At 40.7% G+C, this 18,127-nt stretch overlaps 1 protein-coding gene across 1 annotated transcript; it reads left to right on the plus strand.

Annotated features, from left to right (window-relative positions):
* The first annotated feature begins 9,339 nt into the window (after positions 1–9,339).
* On the plus strand, positions 9,340–10,299 carry LOC147684483 (olfactory receptor 1F1-like). Its single transcript, XM_086939652.1, has one exon. The coding sequence runs from the start codon at positions 9,340–9,342 to the stop codon at positions 10,297–10,299; it is 960 nt and encodes a 319-aa protein (XP_086795778.1).
* Positions 10,300–18,127: the final 7,828 nt, after the last annotated feature.

The raw sequence follows: 18,127 nt of genomic DNA on the forward strand, positions 1-18,127 counted from the left end.
ATATACAAAGGACTTACTGAAAAGTAAAATATGCCAATTAGGAGTTAGCCAGTTGTTGCATGTTTTAGGGGTCAGGGTGCATATGCTGGGGCCCAGAGAGCAGTCTCTTAATCTGCAAAGTTTAAAAACCTGCAGCATCAGTAATAAATTAGGGTGACAAAGCAAAAAGAGGTACTCTCTCACACTATTCCCAAACCCAGCCTATCCATGAACCTGAACAACCCCTTACTACATCTAAACTCATCCCATCTCTAAAGCCTAAAAAACACTTACTACTACTAATCTTAACCCAATCCTGAACCCTAAAAATACCTTAAAACCTTTAAACCCAGCCCCCCTTACCTGTACCCAAGCCCATCTGTGAACAATAAACTTCCCTAATTATCTGCACTTACTATTGCAATGTAAAGATATAATGCAAAACATAAGGGTGAGCATGGGAAATCCTCCAATTACCCTGGGTGTGTGCAATCGATCAGATAATTTACCCATAATTACGTGATGAGCAAAATGTTTTTGGTACAGTACCTGTCAGGCAGTGGCGGTTGGTGAGACAAAACTATGGTAGGGGCTACATACATTAAAACACACATACATTAAAGAATAACATTAAAATAAACATCTAAGAAAGAAAAGTAAGGTTACCTATGTTTTCCTGCAGCACATCCTTGATGCTCTCCAGTCCTTGGCTTCAGACTCCTCCGAGCACGAGGTGACGTCACATAGCCAACTACCTTATCCTATCCAGATGCTGCTCTCATGCTGTGAAGCAGCATGAGTGAATCATCTGCATTCACTGGAGCAGGTTACCTCAGTGCTCCTAAATGCACTGGAGGCCTGTGCCTCAGCTCCAACCCAGCTGTCTAATATAGCGGGGTTGGAGGGGTTTGAATTGCACATGTCAGTCTGGCCGTATAAAATTACTGGCCAAACATACCTGCGCACTTCAAACTAAGGTGGCCACTCCTCATTGCTGCCAATCAGCAGCAATGACACACTTGCCCCACCCCTACCCTCTTTTCAGCAGAGAGTAAAAAAATAAATGGTAAAAAAAATGGTTTATTACCTTTATATTTTTCACTCTTTCTGCAGGCCTGTGGAGGGGGGCGCTCTTTTGCTTTTTTGGAGGAACCACCGCTGTCGCTGGTCCTGGTTAGGAAACAAGGAGAGATTTACAAACCATGCTTGAAAACCTATTTTCCTTTCTATTACTTCTTCATATTACGTGGTCCTTTACTGCTTTACTGCTTAACTTGATGTTCCCTCTTTCACTCTGTAGAATAGTAGGTTGTGGTTTGATTTCATGGTTCAGATGGGTAAGTGCACAAGATGTTTCATATATATTTGTATGGAGTTTACTATTGATAAGATATATGCACTCTCAAATGAATGTAAAATTACAACATCTGTTTGCCAATACACTGGCCGTCAGTGGTTTCATGGTTCTCAGAATCCATGAAAGTGTTCCCTGAACCCCTTTTTATATAGTTCTATGATGCAGCAACCTAACATACTACAAACACAAATGACCCTTTGCTCAGTTATAACCTGTACCTCTGGCATAGCTATGGTCAGAAACTATGGGCCTCATTTATGAAGGCCTTGCGCCACTAGTACATCACTTTTTCCCATTTTAAAAGTGACGCACCGGCGGCGCAAGACCTTCATAAATAGGGCCCTATGATTCTATGGTGTTTTAAATATTTCTCTCTTCATGTTTCTGAAGCTGTGCCAACAAGTAATGCGGGTGTATCATACCATATGCATCCACACCACTGTAAGTATTTTCCCCTCCAAGGGGAGCTCGGCCTCCCTCCAATGGTATGCAATATCCTGTATGGCCACACTAAGCCCAAACCAGAGAAGTGTGAGCTTGTGCTGTCATCGTCTAGATCAGAGTTGACATGCACTTCGATCCCGTTCGTGTTGTATTGTCCGTCCCAGGACTGACCCTAGGCAAGAGAGAACCCAAACACAAAATGGTAACAATCATGAACAGTCTCCAGTCGTGTGTAGGAGGTCACCAGCTCATCCGAGGAATAAAGGCAGGCAGGGGAGGACATCAGCCCTCTCCTTCATAATCTATACTGGGTGAAATAAACCCTGTGGAAAAGCTTCAATTGTATCAGGTGGATCCTTGATGAGATTTCCAAATTCCATGAGCTAACTCCTTCCTTAGTCCAATCAGGATCCATGAGTGAGCCTAGTACATGTTCCAATGAAATACAGAGAAAGCCTAAGGGGTCTGCCATGGTATTGGTGATCATGCTGTACCACAGAGTGGCCACATTTCTGCAAATTCTGCAAATTCGACGAGCATAACAAAATATTTTACCCACCCCATATGCCGTCCCAAATGCCACACGGTAACTCTCCATATTGGAGGGAGACATTGGTTGCACGGGGAAGGTAGGAATACTTTCTCCTCCTGTACAGAAAATGTCAGACTACTCCTCCTTCCCCTGGAGGGCCCCTTTTTTGGAAGTATACCCTGAGTCCCCTGTAGCATCATGCTACCATTCATTCATCATAATTAGGTGGGAGGCCCTGTAGTATGATTCAATATTGGCAGCCACTATGCCATCATCAAGCAGGGATTTGAAGTATTTAGCAAGGGAAACTCTGTTGGTTTTTAACTTTATAGTTATTATATTCCATATTTTCCTGGTTCTTTAATGTTTTGAAATGTTTAGAATATAAATCAGTGAGAAGTAGATATCACTGTTGATTCAGGATTATGTATGTTTAGCAACTGAATAGTTCAGCATATCACCACTGAAACCTGCTTTAAAAGCATTCCAGAATGTGTGTGAAGAAGTGCTATTATTCAGTACACAAAAGCATCAATAAACCAATTTGTTTTTTATCTATACCTCTAGAATCTCTTTAAAAGGCGCTATCAAAGGTCCATTCCTAAAGTGTACATTTTCGTCACTGTAGACAAAACAGTACACTTATGATCTAAGCTACTTTGGAAAAATACAGATTTTATTATGCCCCATAACTGCCTTACAATCAACACAAGTATATTTCTGTTGTGGCCCAGAGTAAGATGAGTATCCTGGTTGAATATGATTGATAAATGGTCAGCCATCAACAGACCATGCACCTCACAGAGCCCCTACATGTTTATTCCTAGATTGCAAAATAACTCTTTCTGAAGGTTTTCTTATGAAGTGAACTATTAAAATCACCTCCCATCCTGATACGCTAGCTCTACTGTCATTGGTCATCTAGAATCGTCCCATATAGTAAACATGTAGGTAAGGTCCATATCTACTTTATAGCTAGGCCTCAGCAGAACTCGAGGAGGAGTTACCCAAAATCTCTGCTAGATTCTGCAGAGTTATTGAAATTCAGGGTTGTAGTACATTGCGCTGCATTTACTGATTTGTAGCGCTGGGAGCTTGTCACAGACTGTGAAATCAGTGCGAACAGCAACACATGATGCACCAGAGGACACTGCTTCTTTCTGCTGCTCAAGTAGATTTCTTACTCAAGCTGCAGCTTTCACACCGCAAGCGGCAGATTTCTCAATGCAAGTGGTAAGGATCTGCTGTGACCACCTGCATTGAGAAATCTTGCCGGGAGATGGCCTAGTGCCTGATCTCCTCGCTCACTCACCAACTTACTGTTGGCAAACCACGTGTGAGAAAAAGCGCAGTCACTTGGCTCTAAGCGGAGCGCAGAATAGACAAAACTCCACAAAGTCCACCGGTGGAGAGGAAGTTACCACTTCCTTCTTATTTTAGCCCACCTACTCTTGAATAAGAAGAATTACAGAATACCTACCAGACTCTTGGTTAGCAAAATATAGCAACTCCCCAAATTGAAGAAAGTTGTGTATTGGCAGCTAATACTTGATAACAAATTTGCTCTAGGATTTTTGATGCTTATAACTGATATCTGTCTAAAGGAGACTCAGAATTTGGAATTAACCCTTCTAGTATTTCAAAATTTGACATTCCTCCATATTATCTTCAACAAAACATCAAGGATGTCATCCTACTGACTGATAAATGTCTGCAAATGCCAATAATCACTTTGACACAAGAATTCAGTCTTGTGCCTGCTAATCTATCAATGAAATTTATGCTTTGTGAAGCTGTCAGAATAATTTTAAAAAGATCTTACCACGTCACATCCATCTTGAAGTATTTACTTTGACTGCAACATTGAAGCCCCAATCCTGTTTAAACCTGTCTGCATATATTAAAATGCGACCCCCAATGCTACTCCATGTACTGCACTGACAGACAGAAACTTTATGATGGTGAGACCATTCTACAACCTCAAACTCTTAATTTCAAAACACATCAAAATCTACCTCACTCTTTTTCTAGATTAGCTATTTATATCTGGAAATATTTACATCCTAATGGTATGGCAGTGCTATTCCTATTGGACTTCCGAAAACAATTTAATAATCTCCTATTTCTTCACCCCTCCTGTTTTCTGAATCCTTTTTAGTTGGCTTTTAGGACTCTGCACTTTATCACTGCTAAGCAGTGCTAAAGTGCATGTACTCTCTACTCTTAACATGGTAAAATCTGCATTCACCCAATTGACACATTAATTTACCTGTACGTCCCTGGTAAAGTGGTACAACATGTACTGAGAGCCTATACATTAAATGCTAATAGTGGACCTACTGCACACAATGGGCCACCCTCTAAAGTAGCCCAACTAAACATGGCTCAGCACTGCCTTTTATAGTTTGAGTGCAGTTCTAAACTGTCATTTTGACCTTGCAAAGTAAACCCATTACCAGACCTCTACTTTTCTTTTTAATACATATACGTCACCCCCTAAGGAAGGGCCTAAACAGCTCCTAGGGCAGAGTGCAGTCTATTTAAAAAGCTGAAAATGTATTTTTTAAGTTATACATGTCATGGTAGTGAAAAAGTCTTACATTTGTTTGCTGCTAATGCAATGCCTACCTCTAACATGGGATAGTTTTGGCTTAGTATATTGAAAGGCCAACTTTGGTCTCAAATTAATTGAAATTCAAAACTATTTTAAATGGCAAAGTCAGATTTTCAGTCACAATTCATAAAAATGATACTTTCAAAAATCTGCCATTGTCTTGTCCTGCCAATTTTAGTGCTTGCAATCTGTATCCTGGGTCACATGACTAAGTGCAGTTTGCAGTTTACCTTTGGGGGGGCTAGGAGTTGGCAGGATGGGCCATCCTGGCCTAATTGGAGGGGCAGAGCTGTCAACTACCCCAATTGCACTTCAAGAGGGATGCCTCAGCACACTCACATAGGGCTTCAAAAACACCTATTGTCACCACAGACTCCTTGTAGACAGGGCAGTGAAAGGAAGTAAATTCCAGAACCAGATGTGGGTGGAAGTCTAAACGTTTCTCCCACTTCTAAGCTGGCACTAGATATAGATATTAGACCCTCAGACCAATTCTTCAGTTCATGTCTGGACTAGTGGAAGACTCAGAAGTAGTTCTACTCTGATGCTCTGCTGGTGGAAGGACTGAGCTGCTGCCTGAAAATGAAAATTGGACCTGTTCCTTGGATCCAAAACCACCAGAGTGACCCCAAGGGCTAACAGACCGGCTTCCTGTTCTGAGCTACAGAGACATAATAAGCTCCAGAGATCTGTCCTGCATCTGCCAAGGTGCCTAACCACAACTGGACATGCCTATGCACTGCCTCTGGCCTCTGCTGGAGTGAATCCTTATCCCAAAGATGTTCTCCACTGGCCCTGGACTCTTGGCTGGCATAGGAGTGTACTCCTCTTAGCTCAAATTGAGGGTTTCCTCAGAAAAGATGCAGAGCAACAACACACAATGCATCCAGATGCAGGCCAATGCAGAGCCTTGTGTCAGAGCCCATTTAGTGTGATGCAGCAGTACGTAGAACCTCGAAATGCAGCACCTCACAGGTTCTCATCAGAACTGACACAACACGATCCAACTTGTCGCAAGACCTTGATTCCCAGCCCTTGCAACTCCTCATCGGAACAGATGCAGCAAGGGCATAAGGTGCAATTCTAAGTGGAGCAAACCTTGTCCTTGTACCCAGCACCGTTCCAACGTGGTCAGACTGAACTTGTGACTTTGACCCTGTCCAGCTTCACCAGATAACTGTATTCAGCATTTTGTGCATAATGGAGCTATTTTCATTTTAAACTTCATTACACCTGTTCGACTGATTGAATTTTTGTCGTTTTGGGGTCCAGTAATTTATTTAATTTTACTCTATGTTTCACAGTTGGTGTGATATTTTTCTTGTGTCGTGTTTTTACTTTATTACTGTTTGTGTGCCTCTAAGTTAAGCCTGACTAATTTTCGCCAATCTACCAGAGGGTTGAGCACAGATTAATTGAGTGACTTTTGTGGTTCACCCTTTCAAGGATTGTGGTTGTTGCTTGGGAAGGGCTTACACCCTCCTCAATCAACAACCCAATTTCACATAATAATGTTCTTAGACTTACTGTAAAAACAACTGGTTTGCTAGTCTACATCTGTTTACCTACTTCTACTTTTCACCTTTTCTTAAGTTACTGAACATGTTCACCCCATGCCGGTCTAACATATGTTTTTCTTAACACTTACAATTATTAGGAACTAATCATAGTTTTTTACATTGTTCTTTTGTATTTGGCTTGGATGATACCTCCGATCATTTTGCAAAGGTATCTCAGCTGAGGTCTTAGTATGTAATAGTAGTAGTAGCTACACAAGCAGTTAACACTACACTGGACAGTTGAGTATAAAAGAAATTTGACAGCAGGCATCAAATAAACCAGTAGAGGAATAGGAGGGGCTCTGTGATATTGGCTACACATTAATGAAAGTGGTTGTAATGACTGTAGGTGATCCAACTTGTTAGGAAAGCATTTTGAGGTATTTTCATTGTACCCCTGCTTAACCAAGTACACTATTTATCACAAAGTACTGTTACATGTAAATAGTTTAGCGATTTATAAAGTATACATATTGACACATTTCCTTTTAGAAATGATATAAATTTGTTTAATACTGAGATTATGGATTATCAACTTTACATACCTCTCTAGGTAAAACAGATTGTAAACTAATGCACTATGTTCTGAGGTAAAAGAAACAAACTAAGAAAAGGAACAGCAGATGCCCAGACAGAACAATGAATCACTGAAATGCTTAGCACGTTTGTCACAAAATTAATTTGTACTTTATTCTGGATAGTTTGGCACAAAAAGCAGCCTAGCCAATTTAGAAAATTTGAATAAAGTTTAATAAATGATGTGACAACAAAACTATACAAATCCAATTAGTAGAACTGGAGTTCTGAATTTCATTTTTTTGTGGGAAAACTAGCAACTAAAGGGCAATTTTTGGTAAATCTAGTCTCAGGACAGTTTACACTTGGTCACATATTATATTCAATGTTAAAACTCCTCTTAATAAATGTACTACTATGCAAACGGTGTAAAGCTAAATAATCCCTTATTTTTTTCCAATAACACATACAGAATGTGTATGAAAAATCAGACATTGCAAGGGTTTGTTTGACTTGGATGATGAAATAATTCAGTTGTTCCCAACCTGTGATCCAGAGACCCCTGGGGGTCTGCAAAGCCTCCTCAAGGGGTCTGCAACTTCTTGGATAATTCAATAATATTAGCAGATTAATAAAATATATTTAAATAAAATAGCAAAATGCATGACTTAAAAACCTTAAAACATACTGTAAATGTGAAGGAATTTTGAATTTGGGTCTACAAATTAAGTAAGTATTCTCAGATTGATTCGTGGGAGCAGTGCAGGTGCAGCAAAGAGAATACAGTTTGGGCAATAGGAGGCCTCAATTGAATTTAGAAAAGCTCTATCCTTTCTATTAAAATTAAACTTAGATTTTTTTTAATTATATGTTTTTGTGAATTAAATAAAATGTGTCATCATTTGTGTATTTGTTGGATGATGCTTTTTTTCTGTATTGTTTTGTGGTTCAAATCATCGACAATGCTCAGGCCTGGGTCCTCGACTTCCAGTAATGACGTAGTGGGGGGTCCCTCTTATCCAATAATGATTCAATGGGGATCTGCAGGATCCAGGAATTATTAAGTGGTGGTCCCCAGATGTCAAAAGGTTGAGAAGCATTGGCTTGACGTAGCCTTCGCAGCCATGTGCAAACCCTCTCGTAATGTTGACTTATACTGGTTGCCCTTAACTTTACTTTTGGAATAAGCTGCCAAGACCAAACCCTCTACATTTTCCTCTGCCAACTTTAAGCCCCCTTGAATAAGTATACTCCAATACCTACTCATTTTACTTACTCTCTCACTTTTGCCGTTTTATACTTCATAATATGTTATTTAATGCCTTTTAGATCATATATTTATCGTTATTTATAGTCATTGGTGCCTTTACTGTACTTTCTTATGCTTGTTGTTCATAATTACTGCAATTTTCCGTTTATGACTTATTGCTAGGTTTTTTCTCACTCCCCCTCCCTTTTTTCCCTCCCTCCTTTCCCCCCCTCTTAAAAACGCTTAAAATGCTTTGTTCCTCATTTGTACCATCAGCTTTATTTTTATCCTTTTATCATACTCCCTCTTCCTCATTTATATATGCTGGTGTTACCTTGTTGGATTGATTATTTACTTCAAATAAAGCTTTCAAACATAAAGAAATAGTTCCTTTCCCAGTCTTGCATCAATAACAATGGCATACTATAGGCATTCTAGAATGCTTGTTTGTTTGAGGATGTCAGCTGGGATTTGTAGATCTATTGTGACATAATTCAGAAGATCGCCTCCTTAAAGCAAAAAAACATCAAGTGGTGCTTCATTTTTGCTGTCATTACAGAGGGTTAGTGCTCTAGTTCTTTGATTGGAATCTGCTTAGGCGTTGCAGCGTAACATTGAGCAAACTATTGTGGCGATGCCCATGACTCCTCTATTTAATTAAATATTTATGTTTGCACAACAAGACCAAGCGAGGTATAAGAGCATGCTGCAAATATAATACACTTGAAAGTATGAAAGGGGCCATTTGGTCACATTTAGACAGTTATTTACCATGTCTTTAATCCCTAACAATCACCAACAGTAGGTGCTTTAGAATATTTTTTTGTATCAGTAATTCAAGTAATGGTTTAATGCTTCATTTATAGAGTCACTTGAAATGATCATGGAAAAAGGGTGTCTGCTGGTTCCTCCAATTGACAATTCTGCTTTTTGATCTGCATTTGGAGAATATATCAAGGACCCTTGAAAGATTGAAAGCAACATGTTAAAGTGCATTACCCAGACTATGAATACAATCTTTATTGAAAATGCTTGTCCGCAGTCTATACCTTCTCTTTAAAAAATATTATTTTAGCTCTACAGAATAAAATGAAGCAATCTCAGAAGATAAATCAAACAAGTGAATTCATCCTCTTGGGTCTGTCAAATGTCCCAGCGACGGAGAAGTTCCTCTTTGTGATGTTCCTGATGTTCTACTTGACTACTATCATGGGTGATATGTACATAATTATTCTAACTGCACTAGACCTTAAACTTCACAACCCTATGTATTTCTTCCTCACCAATTTCTCATTTGTCGATATCTGCCTGACATCGGTCATCGTTCCACAACTTCTGACAAACCTAACCTCTCGAAGACAAACAATATCCATTTCTGGATGCTTGACTCAGTTATACTTTTTTCTATTGACTGCAAACATGGAATTTTTCCTCCTAGCTGTGATGGGTTATGACCGCTATGTTGCAATTTGCAAGCCTCTGCACTACCCTCTTGTAATGAGAAGAGAGGTCTGTGGTCTGCTGGTGGCTGCTTCCTGGATGGTCACTGCTCTGCATGCATTGCTGTACACTCTGATGACATCACATCTCTCTTTCTGCACTTCCAACCAGATCCACCACTTCTTCTGTGATGTCCCACCCCTGCTCAAGCTCTCCTGCTCCGACACCTCTGGCTATCAGCTGGTGACATACACAGAAGCAGTGGCAATAATTCTTGGTCCCTTCCTCTCCATTATCGCCTCTTACGCTGGCATTATTTCCACTATTGTCAAGATCAGGTCTAAGGAGGGCAGGCACAAAGCCTTCTCCACCTGCTCCTCACACCTGATTCTAGTAGCCCTCTTCTATGGAAGCGTGTTTTTCATGTATTTCAGACCCCCGTTAACATTCACATTTGATTATGACATGGTGGTCAGTGTGATTTATACTGTCATTATTCCAATGCTCAACCCATATATTTATGCCCTCCGTAACAAGGACATGAAGAGTGCTTGGAAAAGGGTCCTAAGTCGACAGAACACTTGCATAATTCCTAAAAATAAATCCTGAATAGAATATTGCATATTGTCTCTTATGTACATTGTTGCAAATGTAACTGGAAAGCTGTCTGAAACACCTCATTGTCATGTTGAAAGTAATATTTTGATGGGGCATACATATAATTTTTTTCAACTTAAATAGTTTATACATTTTATGAATTCTTACTACCTTCTTTTGCCATCTTTCTTTCCCTACATCTTCCACTTTATCAATGGCCTTCAATCTAATATTGCTACTATGGGTGTCAAAGGAAGAGGTAACAGGGTAAGGGACCACTGCATGGCGGTATGAGCAATAGCAGTCACCCAGAAATATAGGTGGCTTTATCCTATTTTTTATTCTTTGAATCACTTATGCTTGGTCTGTGACCCTTCAATCAATTCATTTGGCATCAGAACAGCGAAGGGCGTGAATTCACCTTAGAACCACCAGCTCATGTTGCTCCTGTTCATAGCAGCACTCCCTGCGAGCTCTGCGGATGGTGCAATTTGGTAGCTTTCTTCAGATCTGGTGGGGACCTACCATCTTCTGATATTTTCCTTGGCATAATGTCTTAGTTCATGGGACATAATCCTGGAGGGAAAGCAGATGTGTGATGAATCCTACAGCTGTGAGAAATAGAAGTTAGGTCAGAATATTTTGGCAGTTCACGTGTCCCACAGACTGAGGGTTGCAATTGTCCACTTTTATGAGATGTAATACTACAAGCACCAGAGAGGCACAACAACAATGGAGGAGGCAAGCATGACAAAACAATATTGAATCCAGCTGATTAAGCTACAACCTTATTCTCAAAGTGCTTGTGAACATTAGTCTTCTCTTTATTTTTCTTGGTCCTTTTTGTGTCTGAGCGGGCTGCCCATTGGCAGAGGGAGCAGATGTTGAGAACATTGATGTTTTAAAAACATTATCGCATCAGTTTGTATTTCATTGACTGTTATAGACTCTGGTCCTGTGTATGTCTCTTACATAATTTTTCTCTTATTATTATAGTGACACAGTGGGGGATGCAATAGTCTCAGCAATACAAAATTCTATTGAATAGCTGTGGGAGGGTCAGTGGTCTTCAGTTTGGTGATAGTTGAAGACCTCTAGGATCCTTTTTTAGGACCAAGAGCTCTCCCTTATCGAAACTGCATTCTCTTTTGAAGACAGAGGAAATGTCTAAAAATTGGAGTGACTTAGGCCAGAGCTTTCACAAGTATGAGACGTTTGTGGGTGGAAGGTGCGCATCACTGCAATTCCAGCTTTGTGTGGAAAGGCTGCTCAATATTATTAATTGGGCTGCATTTATGATCATGGCATACTCAGCGAACAACTTGGAAGTGTTTACATCCATGAAACCTCAAACAAAGAGTTTAATTTTTTGACTGCTTACTTCAAACACTGACACATGTTTCAGAGTCACACATTGGTGTTGCTTGATACAGGAAATAAACATTGCTCTACAATAAGGATTCTCATCAACAGAAAAATACAGCAACGGGGAAGAGGAAATGCGTAGAACACATACTAGCAAAATTGTTCCCTTCCTCTTCACTACTAACAGTTTCATCGTACAGAAGCAGAAACACACAATGCAAGTGAAGCTGTATTATGCCACCAGACAATATCCCACACTAGAAATGACTTCCCTGTTATGCTGGAGCAATTAATTATTTGAGGTACAAGTTCTTAATCCATGGGAATTCTCCTTGGTTGAGTTCCATTTAAAATTTGCTTTGTCATATTATTGTCATTACAGAGAGGGATCAACTGTACATAAACAAGTCTGTGCCAAGTTATACAGAAACTTATAATCTAATTATGGAAAGGTCTGGCGAGTAAAGGTTCTAGATATGGAATACATTTTTAATTTGTATCTGCAAATCATTATTTGGGTCATCTGGTTGGCCATGAGTTACTTTGGTCTTCAGTGCCTCAAGTATAAAAGGTGAACAAATACTAGAGTAAATGGCCTAAAGTGATGTTATAGGAAGCACTGTTTGATCCTAGTTCTCCCCCTGAATAGTTCTCAAAGTTTGGGTCCATAAGCATGCATTGCAGAAGCCTGGTTAACATGTTGCTTGTTTAATTTAGATATGATTGAGGCTCTTATCTGGAAGCATTTACTTTCCCTGGGGAGTTCAAGACTATTCAAATCTTTAAAAAGCTCTCAACACATTGAGTTGACCCAATTTTACTTACCAATTGCTTCCCTGGGCATCCCATTTTTGTGGAGGGAAACAAGGTGACCGGGGGCATCTGAATATTACTGGATAATCTATAGTGTGTAGCATGTGATCTGTTAAAGTAGAGCTATGGTATGCACACTTATTTAAGAACATGATAAAGATCTGGCTGTAAAAATTACAATTCCACTTATTGTCTAATATAGGGGCTAGCCCTTTAATGGCTGTCATTCTGTAAATGGTTGAACAATCCATACTTGCATATGTACGAAATCTTAGGGTATCATTATCATCAAGGTAACTCTCAAATATAAAGGGGGAGTAGTGTAAGCATTTTTATCGAAGTCTCCTTTGATTCTTAGATGCAAAGGCATAACCTGGACTGTGTAATAAAGGTACTTAGCAACCGTCACATTTATTTTGCAGAGAGTACATGTGGCATACTTTTGTGGTACTCCTGACTTACTCCTCAATGTCAGGAAGTGGTGAGGATTAATCATGGCCTACTCCTGGTAGCAAGTAGTAAGCAATGAGTCCTCCAAGTGTAAGTCGTTATCACTTTGGACCAGGGTGTATTAACTGTGAATATCTGATCTGCAAAGTAAGACAAAGCAGTGGTCAACTGCGGAAGAAGGCAGAACACATGTGCATAGACACTTAGCCCAGGTTGCAGATAGTTTGTGTTTTTTACCTAAGTGACAACTACTATGAGCTCACACTGATAATGGATTTGGATAAAGCACAGCCTCCGCAAAGGTATTAAATTGTGTGACGTTGCTTAATCTCCATTCATAGGTTGTATTATCTAGTGTAGGTGGCACTGAATTGACTCTACGTATAAATGAGTTTCAATAGGATACAGTATCGTCTACTGATAAATGGCTGCTTCACTTGTTTGTTGTTACAAGAGAACTCTGTATTTCATTTAATTTCAACTCAAAATGTATTTACCAATATGTTTGTGTGCACTGTTTTTAAATAGTATTAATAAATGCAGAATATAATGTCTTTCAAAATCTCTCCAAATGCAAGGACCTGCTCCAGAGGTGAAATGCAGCAAGACTGACTCCTTTTCAAAGAGCTTCAACAGGATTTATCTCGTTGGGAGTATTGTTCCCCTCAGCTCATGTGCCTTGTGCTCTTCAAGGTTCAGCATATGCCCAAACTGTGAAAAACACATCGCTTCACAGAACTAGGGCCTCATTTAGAGGAAGGAAGTGTCTCAACATCTCTCCTCTCTTAGCTGGCACCACATTTAAAAGGTAACAGTTTGCAGGGTGGCCTAGTGCAAAGGTGGTGCCAATTCACCCATCAGGAGCACCTTTACGGTGGACATGGCACCAACATAGATTATGCTGGTGGGACAACTCAATCACCGACATCACGTCCTATGCCATTTACACTGGTGTGTATATTGTCTGGAATTGTACCAGTCCTGGGCAGAAAAGATATTAGGGGGCTCATTTGGATGTCGGTCAGAAAGCCACTGACCACGGGTTGGAGGCTTTCTGACCGACATCCATGGTTTAAAGTCTGACCGTCTAATTACAATGTATGCGGTTGGAGTTTAGATCGGATGGTCAGAAACCGCCACATAATTCCTTACGTACAGCTTTTCCGCCGAAGGGATTAGGATGTCAGTTTCTGACAGGCTTTCCATGTTGGGCTTTCTGACATGGAAAGCCTGTCAGAAAGCGATTAGGGGGCCCATAGTTGGGCCCCCATCCCTCAGCATCCACGGGTGCCTCCCTCTAAATCGCTGCGTGCATGCCACATTGTGCAGGGATTTACACAAACTCCTATTTCTCTATGGGAGTGTGTGCTGCATGCGGAAACCCTCCGGAGAACAAGCTCCCAGAGAGAAATGGGAGTTTGCGACCACAACATCTGAGGTCACATCATAATATGGAGTTCAGAACCGCCGACATACTGTCGGTTGGTTCCCAAACCGAAACGGTGTCCCGACATCGTAATAGGGCCTAAATGTAACCATACACTAAGAGAACACATTCACTGGGTGCTGGATATTTTTTAAGGTGTGGATCATGGAATTGTTTAATAACAAGGAGGGGAGGGGGATCAGGTATGATCCGCTAGGGCTTAATTTACCACTCAAAAGGTAAAGAGTGGAAGGTCTTGCCACAGTCGTAGCCCTTAGCAAAGAGTACAACAAAGAGGAGACTGGGCTGTTCCTAGGAGACAGGGTGAAAGACAGTCACTGTGGTGAAGCGGGTGTTGCTCGAAAGTGAGTTAGCCCTGGGTATCCATTATGTTGGATATAATGGCCTCACACACCCTTGCGAGTGTCATGCTTCATCATAGGCAATGCTCCTCGTTGGGCAGGCGGTGCAATACCCAACGGGCATACCTCAAAGAGGGGCTTTTTGCCAGACATCTTCTATCCAACTGCCTATGGGTGAAGTGCGGGTGTAGATGGTGTGGGTGAAGTTAAAATGAGGCACAAGGTACCGGAAAGCAATTTTATTCTGGTGGTCCTCTGCCACACGTAAAATCAAGTGTAGTCTGTAGTCGCTGGAACTTATGTTTCCAGAAGAGTCACATTCCTACGGTGTGAGGGATGTGGTCGACATGTTTCTCGCTTCAAGTATATTAGCTGCGATTCTTCAGAACCTATTATTCAAAATAACTACTATCTACAGAAGCCTGTCCTCCTATAGTGTCAGTTCAAAAAAAGCACACAAGTTGTACTACCTGTTATACACCTACTCTTTGCCTACTAGCCAAAGTGCATAAGTGTCAACAGTACCTGGCAGGTATGACATCAGGGGGGAGCCTTAGTGATTGAGGTTCCTGCTGCCTGTGTCATTGCCGTCTTGCCTACCCATCTGCTGCCGGGTCCGGATAGTGGAATTGTGACTCCCCTTGGATGCTGTCTCCGGAATTTTGATAAGCGAGGACAGTTCTGCCATACCAACATGGCATGATAGACCTGATGTTACTAACAAGCTCCAGCAGGAGACTCGATCTGAATCAGGAAAAATGCCCTCCCATAATGTCAAAGAACACAGAATAGCCCCTCTAAGCTTAAGCGGTCCCATACTTGCCTTCTCAACAAGTATCCACTGATGTGTGTTGAAACCCATGGAAAATGTGTTTATGTTACCTGAACATCTCCTGCACTGCTCAACATGTTGCAATTTCTTTAATCCCATTAGGTAAACCGAGCCTCAGTGTTTTGTTTCTCTGAACATAGAATCATACAAACACCTTCCTCTTGCCAGGCTTTCATACATACTCTCTTTCTGATTAGCCAGTCAATGTTGTCACCATCCCATATGAGCTCAGTAGTCTCCTGCCACATCTTACAGACACTATTTTCTCTCAGCTTCCTCTGCTCACTGCTGATATATACAGCTGTCTTCCAAATGCCATTTTCGAGTCTGGTTTGTAACAGAAATCCACAGTCTGATGGGTTCACATAATGGCCAACATATGTTTTTCTTTCACTTTCCTACTCATTTTTATTGTTGAGGTTTTAGCGCGCTTTTATCGACACTAATTACGTTCTAATTTTATTAACAATGCATCCATCATGTTCTTTAAAAAAAACAAAAGTAGACATAAACAATGCAAACATATTTCAGGGATGCTTAGCCCAAGCCAAATAAGGGTATGAAAGATTTAGATCAGGTGATAAAAAGGTGTGAGTTGCAGAAATATGTAATTTGGGGCAGAAGGGGAAGTCAACTGGGAAACATCATTTACCATGAAGGCATTACCCCTAATAACGTTTACCACGGGTCACTTACCACGCAAACGTCTTTCCAACGAGGGTGCCTTCCACGACCGTCTTTACCACAAGTACGTTCTGCGTGGGCTGGGGGGGGAGATGTGGTATTCCTTCCAGTCGTTCTGCGTGGGCTTGGGGGTGCTAGGAGGGGCTCGGAGGGGGGCTGGGGGGGTCTCCCCCCAAAAAAAAAAACAAACAAAGGAACGGGTTACTTAAATTTAAAAAACGCACTTCAGTACCATCGAAATAAAAGGAAAGTGCCTCCCCCAAAGACGTGCCGTGTACGTCAAAATAGCAGTCCTTTTTTAATTTTGGTAGACGTGTTTGACGCTTGTTTCTATGGTGGATGGAAGTAAGGGCTGCTGGTGAAAGACGGGAAGGTGACAGGTAAGAAAATAATCTTTATAGAAAATATATATATATTTAAGCGCACAGTAAAATAAAAGAATAAATAAATTTAAGGTAATTTGTAGTTTTTAAATGTTGAAAAAAACGATCGATTGAGTTGAAAAGCAGTTACTACATACTCTAGAAATACTTTTTTGCCGATTAGTTTCATTATGTTAATTACAGAGACATTTAGGCTTAATGGACGTTTCTACGCGTGGAATAAATCCAGCGTGGTAAAGCCACTTGCGAACTAAAATTCGCGTGGTAATGCCATGCATGGAACTAGTAATCGTGGAAAAATCATATATTCAAGTCAAATATGCATTTATTATCATTTAAATTACACAGGTACAATTTAAGTTGCAGAGAGAATCTGTTTAATAATAATTATTTTCTACTGTCTTCTCTATACCAAATCTATAATTGTAATATATCGATCATGTCTGTTGTCAATATTAGGGGTGGAAGAAACTTATGGAATTTGACTCAATGGAATTCCGTGGAATTACATAAAAACTCTGCAAGATTCCATGTAGTTCTGCCAATGGGCATAAATAGGCACGTCGAGCAGCCTGTGCTGCGATGTAGTGCTGGGATCATGTTCCACGCTGAAAAAGCAGCCCAAACAGCTCAATGTGGCACACCAGAGGACACAGATACTCAAGTTGATTTAACTGCCTTTCGAGTAGGTTTTCTAGTCAAGCGGGAGACGTATGACCACAGACAGCTGTGACCACCCCATGTTCAAAGAATCTTGCCAGATGTCCTCCTAGTGGTGGGAAATTGCGCTAGGGATACCAAATCTCACCCACAAACTCACTGTTCTGCAGCTGCATGCAAGAAAAAATTCTGCAATATGCCGATTGACAGAATTTGGCAACATTCTACCAATCCCATGTTCTGAACAGATTATTTAGCCTACCTCTAATCAATGTAGTTTTACAAAACCATGCCAGATTTGTTTGGAGCTAATGGTGAGGAAACTGTAACCAAGGCATATTTGCTCTTGCTCTGACAGATATCTGGCTGGATCCCTCATGCACAACAAATTTTGACAGAATGATGCCACACAATACATTTAAATGTTCCCTAATACACTTGAATAATGTACAATGGCAGGTTTTTGTTTAAATACACCAATTTGTATTGATTTTGATGCAAAAATAAACATTAGCATGCAGGTCTTGTACAGAACAATGGATGATGTTTAATTATAATACACAGCTCAGTGTAACCCCTAGAAGCCCCACCATTTGCCCCAAATTCTTTTGAGTTTGTGCGGGCATCCTCTCGTCACATAGATAGGTTCTTCCATTTTGGGTCAAAGTACTGTCTTCGGGGGCAGCCGTATTACATTATCGAGCAATGTCTCTCTTTATGATCAGGGTTCCTACCTTCACCTGCAGCATCTCTCCCCGGCTCCCACCCAGGTCTTCCTTAGCCCCATAAGAGCAATGCTGGCCATTCTCCCAACTAGATGCCCAACACCTGCTGTGACATTATGTGGAAAATAGACATACAATAT

This window comes from Lissotriton vulgaris, chromosome 10 (assembly GCF_964263255.1).
Source record: "Lissotriton vulgaris chromosome 10, aLisVul1.2, whole genome shotgun sequence".
NCBI lineage: Eukaryota > Metazoa > Chordata > Amphibia > Caudata > Salamandridae > Lissotriton > Lissotriton vulgaris.